Genomic DNA, 18962 nt, shown 5'->3' with positions numbered 1-18962 from the left:
ATGGTGACGCAATCGACAGATGCACAACAGATTAATACAACTTTTAGAATAACAGCTGGTATAACAAAACCACAACATGTATTTGTTTATTTACAACGACCTGACAAAAGTAATTCACAACAACATAACCCACATTTATTAAATACATTTAAGGTAACTGCTAATAATAATAATTGCAGTTTGAGCTCCTGTCGTCTTGAAGTTGGTAATGGTGTTTTTTATCCAGAAACAGAATACACAAGTATATTAAGAATATATGACGATGTCATTAATGATTATTATAAACAAAATAATAAGACTACTGGAAGTCTGCTAAGTAGATCAAACTTTTCTAGTTTATTTGGATTTGTTCATTTTAACTTGGAATATATAAAGGAAGTAATAACTGAAGATCCTAAGCATATCACATTACACTTTCGTTTAAATACACTTCCCGCTGCAAGATACCGTGTTTACGCAATTGTATTGTATGAAGAAACAGTTGAAATAAATACTATTGGAAATGAGCTTGTTATTGTTTAAATAAAATTAAATTAAAATGAAGTAAAAATTAAAATAAATATAAAGTATATAATGTCATCAAATTATATTGAATATAAAGTTAACCTTACAGATGGACAAAAGAAAACTTTAGCACAAGCTTATAATAATAAAATTCCACATACGTTTAGATTAAAACATGAACAATTACGTGGAAACTTCCCTTTACATTTAACAAAAACACAAATTAATCAAATTGAAAAGTCTGTTAGAAATAATAAGGGATTAGAAATTACAATTTCAAAAAAAGCAAATGTCCAGTCAAGGTCAAAATGGTGGATTTTTAGGAGCTTTGGCTGGTTTGTTAGGTCGGACAGTACTTCCGGTAGCTGCAAAAATAGCTCCAAAATATTGGGGCCGTTAGGGGTTTGGGCCCTTTCCGGTCTTGCTAGTACTGGTGTTAGTAAAATACTTGGAAATGGTATGATTTCGGTAGCTAATGATAAGAGAAATATAATATCACCATATCTTACACCTAATCAAAGAAAGCAACTAGTAGGATCTGGAGTGATTAAATTAACACAAAAACAGAAACAAAACGGTGGGTTCCTGGGTATGCTGGCTGCTAGTCTAGGGATACCTTTGATTACATCTTTGTTAAGTGGTAAGGGAAATGGTCAGGGTATACAGATTGATTCTCAACGGAGGCCGTACAGACGAATTCCTATAGTAAAAAAAAATAAAATTTATAAACAAACCAATTTCTAACTTTGAAATTGAAGAATGGGTTAAACAATTAAAAATTAAAAACTTTAGGGGTGTATTTAGTAGAAATAATTTACCAAGAGTGAACCTCTCGGAGACCGCAGGTTTACCAAAAACAAAAGCAAAGGACAAGTGTGGAATAATCAATTCAGATGACTCTGTTGGTCCTGGAACACATTGGTTTTGTTATGTAAATAACATGTAATTTGATCCGTTTGGACTTCCTCCGCCGAAAGAAGTATTTAGATATATACTGAATGTAAAATACAATAATATACAATATCAAAACAAAACAAGTACACTCTGTGGTTACTATTGTTTATTTTTCATTAAAATGTTACAAGATGGTATAAACATTTATGATTTATTGTACAGAATACTAAAAGTTAACAATCAAAGAGTAAATGAACAAACAATTATAATTATTTTAATAAAAAGAGTTAAAATGTATTCATAGACGTTATATTCCATACTACTCCCAAAAGCGTATATTCAATTATGCGTACGCCTATGCCATATTCAAATAGTTGAGTAATTAACACAACATAAAAGTATTACGATATTCAACCATGCGTAGGATTATGGTCTAAGCATACGGTTGAGTGGTTTTAGTTGTTTATACAACATTTACCAACATGGTTCTTTAAATACTTCCTTGATAGTTGTAAAATTTCTGTGAATATATTTTCAATGCATTTATCCGCTGTTGGGTTTTCTTCTCCGTAATTACATTCTCCGGTAATTCGTCTTTCCTTATGATTGTTCCAATTTCGTTTTTACTTTATTATATATGGTTTCCTTTGTGGCGCATGTCGTTGTTTTTTAGATGTGCTTTGTTTGGTATTATTACTCTCTTTTTTGAAATGTTGTCAATTGATGTTGTAATTCTGTTATATTTTGTTTTAATTGATAGTTCTCTTCCTGGAGTTTTTGTAATTCATCTGGATGCAAAACATGTCGTTGAAAGAGTCCATAATACTTCCACAGTATAATGAATTCCATGTTTGCATGCCAGGGTCGTTGGGATATTTTTCTTTCAAATATCCTGTTAGATAGTTAATATCTCTTTACAATTCTTGAATACTCCTACAAAATAAACAAAATAACTTTTAAGAAATCATCTCAACTCATGTATTATGCAATCAATAAACTATTTTACGACAATATTAAAATATTCAAGCGGCGGGTAAATAGTTAGAAACATAATTATTTTTCTAAAGCTTGTTAAAAGTTAAACTTTTTAGGTGTTTAATTTCTCTTATTTCCGCTGTAATCCAACAATACAAACTGATTTGTTTATTTACGTACACTGTCATGTATATTCATCCAGATATTAAACGAATGTTCTAGATGCGGAAGTGAAAATCAAATGTATTTTCATTGGTTGGTTTTCAACAGTATATGAATATATTTACTACGTTTTACGAATGAATAAACATAGTAAAAGTCTAATGCGCTGTATTTATCGGTAAGGACAATACTATTGAAAATTGTTTCTGTTTTAATGAAATATATTTTATATAAAATATATGTTGTTTTCGATGAATTCAAACTTGTGGGGGATTTTAATTGTGTAGAAAAACCTTGTTGAAAACGTTTATAAAACCAGATGTTTTTTTTAATTGTCCGGCATTGGTCAATCCCTATCAAGGACTATCAAAGACTGAAGGTTAAATAAGGTCAGATTGGCTTAGAATCGGTATTTTATCAATAAAATAATCTGCCAAAAGTTTGTCAAGTTGGCAGAAACGTTTAATCATATTTTACTAAAGGTTTTAACAATAATTTGTTAAAATCTGTTTTTTTTTTAATTGGTCGGCTTTGGATTTTTTAAAAGAGGGCGGCTAATTAAAATTGAAAAAAACTGGCTTAGAACCATCATAATACAATACTACTAATTGTATGTTGTTTTATAGATTTTATGTGATTATATTAAATTCATAAATAGGTAAAATTTTATACTGATTTTCAAGAATAACCACGTGCTCTGAACTGTTGCATTACATCATGACTTTCTCACGAGAGACTATGCGAGATGTTGCGGTTTGATACTGGTTAGTTAAACAAATGGGGTTTCGCCATAACTAAATGAATGCGATCATCAAAAAATTAAAACAGTGTCAGTTAAGTTATGGTAGCCAAAACTTGATAGTCCCAATTGTCAATGACTGACTGTGACTGGGAGGGGACTGATGATTAAGCCTTCATTGAAAACACAAATTAGTGTGCAATATTAAAATCAGCACTATTATATTACAAGTTACAGGTTAAAAGATGATAAACAGATATTTCAGGTTTGAACAAGCTAGGCCACTCGTGAATTAATTAAGAGTATCACTAGATTTAACATGATGTGGTAGGTTGTTTCAGAGTCTAATGGTTCTTGGGGGAAAATTGAGTTCTTGTGATATCATAATGGGTGCGAGAGGAGGAAATATAAAATTGAAGGTCCTGAGGGTCTAGGCGGTACTTGTGATCTACAAAAAAAACCAATGGAATGACGGATTTTATATAAAAGAATCAGGGATATAAGGATGTGAAATTTCTCCTTGTTTCTAACGTTTGCCTGTACCGTTAACATTTCTGTGGTGCTTCATCTACAGACATAGTTGATTTAAACATATCTGGCGGCAGCCTTTCGTACCATTTCAATTCCATATGTTAGATATTGTTGAATGCCAAAGAGGTGAGCAATATTCAAATTATGATTGAACATGTTTTATACGGAGTTTCTTAAAGGTGGATAATCAGATTTTGGCTAAGTAACGGATTTGTTTTAAACTTTAACATCTGATCATTTACACTCATTTATGTTCAGTTAGCGCTTAATACAAAAACCCACCTTTTGCTTCAGATTGTTAAATATTTGGTATATCTATCCAATGCGAATGTAAAACTCGGAATTATATGGAAATAAAAAGAAATACCAAGCATTTTAAATATTTTCATATTAAAGGGGAGTAATTACAAATTTTTATGAAAATCAATAAAGTATACATTTCTAACAAGGATCTAACTCTAAGTAATGGGTATTTTTGTTTCTTAAATAAATCTCTAACAGAATATACAAAAAGTAAAAAATGTCACTAAATTTTGCTTAAATGTGATTGACCACCTTTAAATTTGTATATTTATCATTTGTTTGGCCATTTCTTTTCATGTGTTTTAGGGTCTTGTTTGTCTTTTTTTGTGATCTAACACTGCTGGTTCGCCTAAATATTAAGTATTTTTATATCTTTAAATTCATGGATATGTAGCTTATAGCGAAAAACAATGTTTTAATTTCTTTTTATATACCCTAATCACTTCGCATTATTGGAATTCAACTCCTTTGACTTGGTCTTTTTCCAAAGCTCTAATTTATGGAGGTACTGCTAGAGAGTCTCACAATCATGCATGATATTTATAGTGAGATAAACTACTGTATCATCAAGAACGAGTCGTACGGTGCTTTTAAGTGAGCCTGGCAAGTGACGGACATGTTAAGAAGAGGCAAGGCGTAAGGACATACCCTTGCGGTACCCTTAATACCACATGTGGCATATCTGATTGAAGACCATTTGTGTTCGTATTGTATGTAAAGGAAACATTTAACCCACATGGATGTGCATATATATATATATATATACCTAATTGAAATAGCTTGTAGACCAGACGATTGTGATCTACTTTGTCAAACGATTTGAGAAAGTCCATTACTATTAGGTATGTCTATTTACTAGCTTCAAGGTAATCAATTCTTGACTAAAATTTAATAAAAATTGAGATTCACAACTGTGCTTTGAGCGGAAGCCATGTTGGAAGGAATAAAGCAAATATTATTATCTAGATGATTAATAATATTTGATACTAAAACATGCCCTATCAGTTGGAAGCAATTGCAAGTAAGAGAATAGGTTTGTGACTGCTCGCTTTGCTCGTAGGCCCTTTACAGGGACAACGATAGCCGTCCTCTAATCTTGTGGAACACTGCTGGTACCAAGTGAAGACATGTAAATGTTAGTCTCATTTTTATGGAGGAGCAGTGTTTAAGGTGTGGGCGGACATTGTGTGTAAGCTGTTTATTTTCTTTTTTTGTTTTTTTTTGTTTATTCCCCTTCTGATGAATTTAAGTGAACAACATATTCTGACCAAATGAGATACATGTATTTACTTAGTTGACGCTCAGATATTTAGCAGCGTCTCTAGTTTTCAGTGGGAGAGAGAGAGAGAGAGAGAGAGAGAGAGAGACAGAGACAGAGACAGAGACAGGTCTTATTATTGTCAATAATTACTTACAGTCTTATCAACCGAAATATGAAAGAAAAAGTAAGCATATTACATGATATCCAAACGATGATGTGAACTTTATTGTTCACACTTATTGCATATGTGTCATACATACGATGACAACAATATTGCATGCAGACATAAAATTAGCCTTTTTGTATATTCAAAATCATTTCCTGTTTACGCGCGACTGAAAATTAAAGAAAAGTAAAGGAATCGGTTGAAAACAATATCAGTTTAATGACTTCAGTACAATGTAATACAAAACTGCCGTACGAATAACCACTTGCGGTTTATTTCACTATTCATACGGGACCGTACGATTAGCCACTTCCTTTAGCGTAGTCACGGACGTATCCGAATGATGGCGGTTGTGTCACTGAAACCGAAAGTAGCATTTTTATATCCGTCTACATCGGTGGAATCTATCAAATTACAGGTAAATTGATCCAGCCATTTTCTCCGTGAACGGTTGTGTTATGCGTTGCTGTAGAAAAATGACCTTCCTATAACTTTCGCTACGTAATCTTAGCTGACCAGTATTATAACTTTAAAACACCTATCTTTCTTTCATTCAAACGTTAAGAAAGTTTATAACACGTAAGATATCTAATTCTCCATGTTTTCATAAATTGAAGACAAATGAAAATAATCGCTAATTACTTCCTTACTTTTGCATCAGATGATCATTGTGATTATATAGCGTGTAAAAATAAATACGTGCCACTAAAAGATCAACAATCGAAGATATTGACACATTTTTTGGAATATCAGGTGACAGTTTTAATCCAGCAACAATTTTGCTGTTCGGTTTTCAGGAGTCAGTCTTAGTGTTAAAATATAAACGGTGCTTCAAACATCGTCCGGTTTTCAGAATTTGGGAGTACCGGTTTTCAGAAGTTAAAAATATATAGAAATAAGAACAGAAAAAAATGGGACTTTGAGTTTCGTGCGGGTTTCAAAGGTTTCCGGTTTCCAGAAGGTCCGGTTTTCGGAAGTTACATTGTATTAAAAATATGAACTGGTATACCACACTAAAAATAGAATAACATTTTTAAATGCAATGTGTCCTTCCGAGCTTTCTTCCTTAATGATAAAGAAATAGTTATATTCATTTATATGTTTTGCACATTTTTTTTTCAGCCAGCGGAAATATCAGTCAGTTCATAAAAAGAGAAAGATATGTTGAAAGTGATACAATTATCTTGATATTAGCATATAGCAGAACTGGATCAACATTTGTGGGCTCAATTTTTCGAGAAATTCCTGGTTCATTTTACCTATATGAACCTATTCGAAATCTTCTTTATACATTTGAAATGAAAGTCGATGGCACATTCAGTGATTTAAATCGAAATCCTAGGTAAGTTTTCTTTAAGGAAATTAACAATTTTTCAGCTTGGATATCAGACATATCAGACATCGGTCGTTCTACAGTTTGTACATTTAGTTTAAAATTATTTGCAAAGGAGAATGTATAGGTATTGAAAATCAACATTAAAGCTTTGTGAATCGATAGTTAAATTTAAGAAAATTACAAGTAATATTGCCTGTCTATTCGTATGTATACTTATTTTGTCAAAACTCTTTATTGGTGCCGACCATTTTGAACGTTTAATTCATATACACGATTGTCAGCCTTAAGTCAGGATACTGAAATTTCTAAAGAAATATCCTCTAAAAACTTAATTAGTATTTATATACATTGTATATTGTCGGTAAACTTATAGTTGATATCATATTCACGCTTTCTTTACAAGTTTTTTGCTAAAATGACTCTTAAATAAATTTATACTAATGCTTTTCGATAATTTCACATATTTACTTCTAAGAATAAAACAACATGATTTTAAAAGAATAATGTATTTAGTATTTATGTGCAATAGAAAAACTACCTGCTGAGGTAATAAATCATAATCTCTGATGAAAGGACTCTTTAAAATGGTGTCTAGCATTGTTAAATAGTGATAATATGACATACAAAAAGTATATAAGATTATATTATATATTATAATTGACGTAAATATGTTTTTATTTTTTTTTAATTATGCATACCGCACAGTTTATTGACAGTTACCGTCTTCTGTTAATAAATAAGAAGTGATTTGTTACTTTAATGAAGGTACTAACACATTATAAACTGACATGTATGCATCAATTTATGGCAGCAATGCTTTAAAATTCCTGTCGTGGTAGAATAACGTAAACAGTTTACTCCTACATTCTGTACGAATTGTACAGAGTTCAAAAAGGAGAACCTATTGCATTGTCTTGGAGGTCCAAAAGCCACATACAAATAATGTTTAATTCGTAATTATTATTACAATTTCATGCTATATTAAGAATTAGATTGTGAAAGGGTATGCTTACATTAAAGTTAAGAATTATCTAGAATAGGTTTTTGTTGTTATATTTCTATGACAAATGTCAACAGCAAATCATTCCGGATTATTTTTTGTTGGATTTAACGTCGCACCGACACATGATAGGTCATATGGCGACTTTCCAGCTTTTAATGGTGGAGGAAGACCCCAGGTGTCCTTCCGTGCATTATTTCATCACGAGCGGGCACCTGGGTAGAACCACCGACCTTCCGCAAGCCAGCTGGATGGCTTCTGCACATGAAGAATTCAAAGCCCCGAGTGAGGCTCGAACCCACATCGATGAAGGGCAAGTGATTTGAAATCAGCAACCTTAACCACTCGGCCACGGAGGCCCCTTATTCCGGAAATAACCTTATACGAATTAGAAAAGAAAAGCGAATGCATTTCTTCAGTATATTAACGACAGACCCGATCAAAAGAACTACTTCAGTTTTATCACTCTATTGCAGTAGAATATAGTTTTAGAAAAAATGATAAATAAACCCAGTCAAATAACATCGTTATTTGAATTATTTTTATATACTTTATTAGAAAATTTGCCAAGAAAATGGTCATTAAAGAACACATATTTATGAATTAAGTGAATAAAAGTCTGGTTCGATCTGTTGAATATGTGCGTCTTTAGTATAAGTGAGTCTTTTTTGTTAGAGTTCTTTAGATATTTTTGAAAATTGACAAAAGAAAAATAAGTTTTCAGCAAAATCATTTATGACTAAAATGTAAAATATTATATTGCCAGATACAGAAGATAGCAAAACATGAACATCTTTAATAGAACTTTTTCACAAAATTATACAGTTTAGAATATTTTTTTTAAATTTAAGGATTATGATCCTTTTTTTATTTCATGAAAACATAATCAGATGTTTTTGAGCACTTGTAATAATTTTGTATTTTATGACACATTAAAAATGCGATTGCCAGCTGTCAATATATTAAAGGCATCAGAAAAGTTATCTGATACACAACAAAGTTGAAGAAACTTTGGAAGCATTTTCACAATATCCATTATTATGTCTCCCCCCCTGTGGGGGTGGGGGGGGGACATATTGTTTTTGCCCTGTCCGTCCGTCCGTCCGTGCCCGCGAAATGATGGTTAAGTGACTGCATAACGGTACTTTCTCTTTGATGTCATTCATTCCGTTCTGTTTATGTGACTATTTTTCTTTTTATGTGACTGTTAGAACAATAGAGAGAACAATGGGGGAGTCACATAAAGACCGTTTCGTTAGAACGTCCGTCCTTCCGTCCGTCTGTCCGTGCCCGCGAAATGATGGTTAAGTGACTTCATAACGGTACTTTCTCTTTGATGTCATTCATTCCGTTCTGTTTATGTGACCTTTTTCTTTTTATGTGACTGATAGAACAATAGAGAGAACAATGGGGGTGTCACATAAATACCGTTTCGTTTGAACGTCCGCCCCTCCGTCCGTCCGTACGTCACACTTCATTTCCGAGAAATAACCATTTGACCTAGAACCTTCAAACTTCATAAGTTTGTAGGGCTGCTAGAGTAGACGACCCCTTTTGTTTTTGGGGTCACTCCGTCAAAGGTCAAGGTCACAGGGTCCTGAACACTGAAAACCATTTCTGATCAATAACTAGAGAACCAGTTGACCCAGAATGTTGAAACTTCATAGAATGATTGGTCATGAAAAGTAGATGACTTCTTTGGTTTTGGGGTCACTCCGTTAAAGGTCAAGGTCACAGGGGCCTGAACATTGAAAACCATTTTCGATTAATAACTAGAGAACCACTTAACCCAGAATGTTAAATCTTCATATAATGATTGGTCATGTAGAGTGGATGACTCCTATTCTTTTTGGGATCACTCTTTCAAAGGTCAAGGCCACAGGGGCCTGAACATTGAAAAACATTTCCGATCAATAACTTGAGTACCACTTGACCTAGAATGTTAAAACTTCACAGGATGATTGTACATGCAAAGTAGATGACCCTATTGATTTTGAAGTAACCCCCTTAAAGGTCAAGGTCACAGGATCCTGAACATTGCAAACGATTTCTGGTCAGTAACCTGAGAACCACGCGACCCAGAATGTTGAAACTTTATAGGATGATTGCCCATGCAGAATAAATGGCCCCTATTGTTTTTGGGGTCACTCCGTTAAAGGTCAAAGTCACAGGGGCCTGCATATTGATAACAATTTCCGATCAATAACTTCAGAACCTCTTGATTCAGAATGTTGAAACTTCGTAGGATGATTGAACATGCAGAGTAGATGACCCCTATCAATTTTGCTCTGTTAAAGGTCAAGGTCACAGGAGCATGAACATGGAAAACAATTTCCGATCAATAACTTAGGAACCGCTTGACCCAGAATGTTGAAACTGCATAGGATGATTGAACATGTAGAGTAGACGGTCCCTTTTGAGTTTGGGGTCAGTCTATTAAAGGTTACGGTCACAGGGACCCTGTCCCTAAAATCATTTCTGGAGAATAACTTGAGAACCACTTGACCTAGAATGTTGATACTTAATAGGCTGATTGGGCATGCAGAGTAGCTGACCCCTATTTATTTTGAGGTCACTTGATCACAGGAGCCTAAACAGTGACTTAAGAACCACTAGGCCAATAGTGCTGAAATTTAGCGGGATGACTGGACATGCCAAGTAGATGATCCCTATTGCAGCCAACCATCAGTGTCTCTTTGACTTTTGCTCCTGACCCCTATTGACTTCTTGCCTATAGGACTTTGCATTGGGGGAGACTTGTGCTTTTTTACAATAGCATTTTCTAGTTAACCTTGCACTTTGCTGTATTAGAAAAATACTCGAAACCAGTTCATTATAAGTCTTTAGGTATTGTATGGTTACTAATCCTTTCTGTTACTAAATACGTTTTCCAAGATGTCATGCTTACGATAATCATTTTGAATTAGAATAGACAAAAACATATTTTAGATGTTTTGCGATCAACTCATTCTAATTATTACATATTTGACGTCGGGGGTTGAAATAAAGCCATTACAATTACTTTGGTAATTCACTTGTGTACCAAGAATTGAATTTGTAACAAAGTTACCAACGTTCCCCGCCTACGGACCTTTTCCACAAAACATACTGCATGCCAGTACAAAATTTTGACACGAAGAATAAATTACAAGAAGGCCAGAATGTCGCAATACATGCCCGTCATGTAGATGATACAGTAAAACTTACCAGTAAGCTAAAACAAAGACACATCTAATTCTAACAACCAGATTAAAATTTTCAAGGATAAGCTATTTAAAATAGCAACGAAGAGAAGTAAGTCGTGTTTTTTTAAGACCACAAAAACTCCTCAGCAGGAAGACATACCTTAAAATACACCTAAAATCTGAAAGTAACATCTATGTTGTACTACAGAAAAGTGGTCTTGATTTTTCCCTGATAAAATGTTATAAGTCCACATAAAATCCTAACAAAGTATCGATAAACACCTAAAATTTGGATATAACATGCATGTTGTATTACAGAAAAGTGGTCTCGATTTTTCACTGCGGACAGTAATAAAAAGTTACAATATAAGTTATTTAGAGTAACAATAAAAGGGAAGTAATTCTGAATTAGAGACCTGGTTCTTGCGAATGACACTCCGTCTCTTGTTGGTGAACAATTGTGCCAGATTACATCAAAATCCCTTCATGCATGAAGAAAAAATGCTCCTGAAAATGTCATTCTTGTATCTGATTTTTGACCTCTAAGTGTGACCTTGACTTTAGCGCTAGGGCTGGATCTTGCGCATGACACGTCATTATGGGGAACATTTGTTTCAAGTCATTTCAGAATCAATCGATAAATGGCAGAGTTATGATCCGGACACGAAACAAACCCTGTTAAAAGTGACAGACGGAAGGAAAGCCGGAAGGACAGAAGGTCGGACGGACGGAAGGACAGAATGACGCAGTATATTTCTATGTCCCCCTTTTTTTCTTCGAAAATGACGGGGGACAATAAAGCTTTGGCGTTGACATCGTTTAAAGTAGAGGAGATGTTAGTCGAATGCCCGGCGGAGGCTCTTTAGAAATATACAATGTGGGTTAAAAATAGGCTCTTCTTTAAACTATGCTCAAAACAATACATGGTCAAAAGGTAGAAAACTTCCAATCGGGAGTTTTTAATCCCTGCAAGTTCTAAAAATCTAGGAAAGTTCAATATATTTAAGTACTTTCAATAGTGTAAGGGACATTAATAATATTGATATACACTGACTTCATCATATACCGAAGTTGCAATGCAACATTCTGTTCTAAAATATGATGTTTCAAGACCATCAAAAATATTCTCTTAACAAGCAATTTATATAGAATTATATAGAAAACAGTTTAGTAAATGTTTCACTAGATGTAATGTCAAATGTATATAAATATCTCAAGTTATAAACTTTAAATGTATAGAGGATAATTGTTTGTTTTAGTGTAAGATCGAATTATAGAGATAGCCCCTAAAATTTTCAATTATAGTAATACATTAAATACAGTCTAGAAGTTGATTTCCAAGTCCTTGAAATTAACAAAAATGATTTCACAAGCCAATAATATAATGAAGTACCAGTAAGTAGCTAATACTGCAGATAATATAGTTTTGCTTGTTCCAAAATGTCACAATAGATGCACTTTTGTAATACATAACACTTGGTAGGATTAGTAAAGGTTCAATTATGTTGATCTCTATTTCCTATGCCTACGAAATATATTTCATCGAGTGAACACTATAATGCAAAACTTAAGTATGGCGCAGCCACAAGTTTAAATGTAAATTATGGTTATCTCAAGTGAAATGTATTTCGCTGTTACATTGAAACTAACATTTGTTTCTAAAAATTTGATGCATCTTAATGTTGTTGTTATTTTAAATATATCCAGTTTGTCCGCGCAACGTCGTGTTCATCGCATCATGACATTATAATATCATGACGTCACGATATCTTTGTAGAAAAACTATAAATATTTATTTTACGTTTCCTGATTTCTTTTACATTTTATTATGATAGATATATTCTTTCACATTCAAGCGTAGGTCCGTACCAGTGAAAGAAATATAATTATATTGTAGAGTTTTGACTGGAATGAGTTAATCCAGAAAATAAATACGTAAATAAATAAATACCCAGTAAAATAAAAAAGGGGTAACTCGCCCTAAACGAAAATATTGTAGATACTTTGTTTGATTAATCCTGTTCACGGACTGATTCAAAACATATCTCCTAATTCCTTCTTAAACCCCGCTTTTTAAATACAGGTAAACTCTAAATGTTTAAGTAAATGAACGTGTTGGTAAACTATAGTGTCATATGTCTTGTACAGCCTATACTTGAACTTGATCCACTGACGGTAAATTAACCGGAATTTTGAAATGGTGTTACATGAATACAGTCTTAAACTGGTCAGAAAGGCACCTGAGAATATATGTGTTCGCTCTGATAGTTGATCAGTGAGTACAAGGACTTATAAACTAAAGTACAAAGCCTGATAAAGTATAATTTATTTTACAAGTGTTAGAACTGTCACTAAGCCTTACATCGCAGAGTAATTTTCTTTACCATTTATCGATACACACAAAAGTGACAAGGTATCGTAATTTTTCAAAATATTCTCACCTAAACAAGATTCCTATTATTTTCGCTTAGTTTCCTATCTTAAATATTTAAAAATGAAAGATCATTCAAAATATCTAATGGAGGAAAACAAATCTTTATACTTTTGTAAGCGACATGCCTCCACTTATAATTATTCTGTCTGTGAATTGGTAGCCAAATCTCATGAGAAAGTAAAATAATTATGCTCTATTACAACAATACTTACGATAAAAATATTCCTTTTCCTATAAATAAGCTCAAGTGAATCATTTTCTAAAGTCACTTATCAAATTTAAAACAAACTAATGTAATAAAGCATTTGGAGCAATAAGATCACAAAGCAAGGATCATTTTCCATTAAAGGGCATTTGGGAAAAGAACAAACTATCACAATTTCTAAGTAATGACAAAAGTCTGGAAAAAGAAAAGCTCATGCAATCAGCATAATTCCATTCCAGAATGTCTACATTCAATCATTATCTTGGTCTGTAACTAACTAAAACTGGAAAGATAGATCTCCACTGCTCGAATATCACAACTTGCTTCCAAAAGAACACTGTATGGTGACTGAACCCTGAACTACCTGGTTAAGACAGCTATATCAAAGACAACACATTTGCAAGCTGTACAAATCGTTTAAGTCGTTCATGTTTCTTCAATCCAATAACACAATAACACTGAGAATAATTACTGATCTTTCATAGACCAGTTGTAGGTCTTTCTTTCACAAATTTATTAATGGCAAAAGTTTACATGTACCTATTACAGTAATGTAAAATACTGCATAAGAGTAAATATTTGACTAATAAAATAAATTATTACTTAAATAAAACAAAATATTATGTTCCGTTCATCTTGAAAAGGAACTTGATCTCTCTTTCTCTCTCTCTCTCTCTCTCACACACACACACACACACACACACACACAAACACACACACACACAAATACAAAAAAAAAACACATTACTACACTATTCAAGGACAAAACAAGGACAAAACAGAAACCCACTACATGTGCACATACATGAAGTTCACTGCATCTTTTTCCTCATTATGTCAATGTGTAATTGTCATGACATTTTTATTCAGGTTTTGAAACATGTATAACTCTGATGAGTTCCAATATGTTTTATTAGTAGCACACGTACACAGATAATGTCCCAACGCACTGCATCTGATACGCGCACATAATTTTCAACATACGCCCTTGTTCTGCTTGATTATATAAACAGGACGGTTACCAACCTCCGTGCCTGAATATTGTCAAAATATCAAATGTACCGATATGGGAAAGTAACGCTGTGTTAAGTATTGCAGTAAATATTATAAAGTACATGTATTTTCAGATACAATCATACACACGTGATTACAAGTCACAAATATACTAGGTAGGATATATGATTGCCGGCGAGGTAATACATTTATTATGACAGCATAGCAAATATAATACAAGTACTTTTGTTCTATAAAAAAACAAATACTTGTACATGTAATTGCATTTAATTTTGTACTTTGACACTGTTAGTTCTAAGAAGGAACCCATCAATTAAGTTCATGGAAGAAATAAAGGCATTATCTACACTTGTTCCAACGTAGGAACATACAGCAATCTAGGTATTATTAGTGTCAGGTATACCAGTCGCACTCAATAAGCAACTTTAAGTTCCAGAAAGTTTATCAACAACGGCTGTATTTGATAAAACTAGTATCTGTCGGTAAGACACAAGTTGTCACAAATAAGGAGAAATAATTAAATAATTCATGTTTGCAGTTTTAAGAGGGTACATCTACAATAATCATTTTATATAAAAGATTCATTATTCTAGGCCATATACATTTTGAACTATGAGCATCACAAATAAAACATCCACTATTTTGGCTATTGTAAGGGTCATAGCTCTGTAATAAGCAATAAGATTCTCAAGAAGAATACCAAGTGTGCAAGATCACATCATAATCAAGACTCATGAAGGGTTTCATGAATTTATATCAAATACGTTTTGAGCTAGGCACGTCTTTATGTGAAAATGTGCTTTTTTTTACTATATCAGGGGTCATTCCTCTCAAAGTAGGGACCAAAGTCTGACGAAAAATAGAAGGTGTGCATGTTAATATTATGACAAAGACTCGTGCAAGTTTTCCTCAACTTATATCAAACATCGTTTGAACTAGGTGCGTCACAAGGTAAAAATGTGCATTTTGAACTATTTCAGGGGCAAAATCTCTGGAAAAGCCAGACGAAATATTCAATTTATATGAAACATTTTTGAGCTAGGCACATAATTTGGTATAAATGTGCACTTTTGGCCATTTCAGGGGCCATAACTGTAGAAATCAGAGGTAAAACATAATAGGTGCGCAAGTTCATGTAATGATAAAGATGCATGCAAGGTTTCATCAATCTATATCAAATACTTTTTGACCTGGGCACGTCATAAGGTAAGTATATACGGTTTGACTGTGCAAGGGGCCGTAACTCTGGAAATAATTGGTGGAACCAGACAAACGACGGGAGACGCCGTATTGTGCTCTTAGAACATCAAGAAGAATTTCGTAGTCGACAATGTCAAATGCCGCACTTAGGACGATAATTGGAAAGCTCTATGACTTTTGAAACCATAATTTGCCCACTGCTGCTTATATATAAAAACTTTTGAAATAATAAGTAAGTCATATACAGACTTTCCATACAAGAGAAAAATACGGATACGTTTGCCACAACTTGCAGTATATAAAACCGGTTATATAATAGCATCGTTCTAGAACAATACAGTGGTCTCTTTAAAGGCTTCAATAAATATTAAATGGTCTACCTAATATTGTCAAATGTGCAAAATGTATATGTAAAATTATTTTCATTTATCTAGTGATTCTTTACTTTCTTCTTGATGCGTGTATTTCTACTTTTATCCACTATAATTTCTTTAACCTAATATCCTGATTTACCTTTTTCAACTTCTTCAACATTATCACAGTCACGTTATCCTACTACCGAAGAAGTACCGAAGTTTTGTTTTAATATATCAATTGAATTATTTAACGTAAAAAAATAATATAAGAGTTAATTATTTCATAAGTCGAAATAAAACAATTTCTATAACATATGACTTTTATTATTATTTCACCAATGAATGAAACACAATCTGGAGTGCGTATACAATACACAATAGTAATCAGAGTCTCATTTATATAGTAAATGGTTGGAAGGTTATTTGCCGCTCAAGTAAGGGGGAAACAGACGTGAACGTGTTATTTAATTTTTTAATGCAAACCGATGATTCATTAAGTGCAATATACCACAGACAAACCGCAATGGCAACTGAATCGAAGATTTTATTCCTCGCCGAGTCGCCCTGCGTAAGAATAAAACCCCGATCCTTGCCGAGTACGATGAGGCCATATACTGCAACCTTACGGGATTGCCATCCTTAGAGCAAAACCCGAATGCATTCCTCCATTCCAAACTATTTGGGTTGCCATTCCTTATGACAACCCCGAACCATTCAATCCATTCCAACATACGGTCCATTTCTTATAGATTCCAATCAAGAACGCCAAAAGTAATGATTTCCTGAAATATGGCCTGCCTTCCCAGACGAGTGCTCCGTCTCGAGAACTGAACCTTAAACAGGGTAAATTAACTAAGCACGTCTGTTCCCCCCTAAGAATTTAAGAATTTTGGCCACAAGAAATTGAGCGGAAACTCTTCACGAAATTTCTCCCCCAATTCTTAAATAATTTTACAAGTGTTTAATTATAGCCTGTTTAATCTCATATAAGAAGGGTTCTAAGCCTATATCTTTCAAATGAACCCCGTCATTGCGAAAAAAAGTTTGTTTTGGCATCAATATCTGTTCTTATAACATCTACTTTTCCTACATCTTTCAGTAACTGACGAGCAATTCTGTTAACTCTTTTTCTTTTATGTTCTATTCCGACACAACCACCCGTAGCACCCTTCCAGATGCGGCGTTGTCGACCCATATAATTACTGCATCTGGAAAAGCGTCACGCATGTACTCAGTTCTTTCTTAATATAATCTTTTATGTCTAAGATTGACAAAAAAAGATAAATCATTCCCACCTAAATGTATGAAAGTAATTTTTTTTTTTTTTTTTTTTGGGGGGGGGGGGGGGGGGCGAGTTACAAAACAGCACCTGATATTCAACGGTATGTCGGAAATCATGCCAATGCATACCACGCACTCCCAACCATGCTATTGTCGTATTCAGCTTTAAAATTGGCTTTCTAGATCCAGCCGCACGATTTCCCGCCCAGTACATTATTGAATCTCCCAGACACCATACATCTAAACATAAAGGAATAATGACAAATTGACCGGAAAATAAATGTACATGTATTAAAAAATTCAATAATGCGGTACCAGTAAATTAAACAGTCAAAATATTACTTGTATATTATAACGCCTTATGTAGCTATTCAGTTGGTTACTAAGCTGCTTCATTTCACGTCAATTATACTTGTGTAATTGTTCCGCTTTATGATATAGATCAAACAGATGGCTTAAATCTATAACAGAAAATTGTATTGATCTCTGACATCGTGACTAAAATTATTCTTTTTAAAATTGACCATATATTTATTGCCTAATATAGAGCTTAAATGCACTACTTGACCAGCGGCCTAATTGTTTGATCACAGATGAAGGAGCCCCTTGCAGGCTTAGATCTGTTGCTCGGCCGATACGAAATGAGTGACTTTTCACAGATGTATTTGAGAAACTAGACCTACTAATACATTTAGCTAAGACGGCTGAAAATTGCGTTCTTGTAACGGGCGTTCCGTTACTATGACAAAACAACGGTCCTTGTACTTTTGGCCTTGAAAAAATGTAATCTAATAATGCAGATATCGGGCACAGATCGCCTGTTTGTTTTGGTATTTTAAGAAATACTGGGAACCCGCTTTGGTTCATTTTTGAGTGACGTAATCTTATGACTACGTATTTGTTGTTTTGCATAAATGTGAGATCCGATAAGAATATTGCATGCTGTGTTTGCGTTGCGGATGCTACAACAAGTTCACCGATGCGAAACAAACCAAAATAAGCTAAAATAAATATTGATTTAAATAGTCTGTATTCATAAAAATCATAACATACATGAGAAAGCATCCCACATATTTATGATAACATTCGTATTATCATTGGTGCTCGGTTATCATTTGTACTGACCTTCTAACAATTTGCTTACAATGAAAATCTGACTAACATCAAAATAGCCATGCATTTTGTGACAAAATTTTATGCCAGCAATATATGTAGAGATTGTTTTAGGTGATTGCCCTATTTCAAACCAGTATGCCATGAATAGAATAATATGCCTGACAGGAATTGGCCACTCTGTATCTAAGTTGTAACGGGATCTGAATTTTTCAAAAGCAGAGATGCCAGTTTGATACGTGAGACGAGTATTATGAGCTATTCCAGACTGCAAATGTTGTCCAGCTCTAGACTGAAATTCCG

At 33.6% G+C, this 18962-nt stretch overlaps 1 protein-coding gene across 1 annotated transcript in view; it reads left to right on the top strand.

Annotated features, from left to right (window-relative positions):
- The window catches only part of LOC123543342 (carbohydrate sulfotransferase 1-like), a 60364-nt gene that overhangs the window by 28311 nt on the left and 13091 nt on the right, over positions 1–18962 (top strand). The window contains exon 2 of the mRNA XM_045329422.2: positions 6658–6877. Coding sequence (XP_045185357.1) covers positions 6658–6877 — 220 coding nt within the window. The remainder of the gene's footprint in view (positions 1–6657; positions 6878–18962) is intronic.

This window comes from Mercenaria mercenaria, chromosome 7 (genome assembly GCF_021730395.1).
Source record: "Mercenaria mercenaria strain notata chromosome 7, MADL_Memer_1, whole genome shotgun sequence".
Taxonomy (NCBI): domain Eukaryota; kingdom Metazoa; phylum Mollusca; class Bivalvia; order Venerida; family Veneridae; genus Mercenaria; species Mercenaria mercenaria.
The sequence above is the reverse complement of the archived record's forward strand: the minus strand, read 5'-3'. Positions and strand labels throughout refer to the sequence as shown.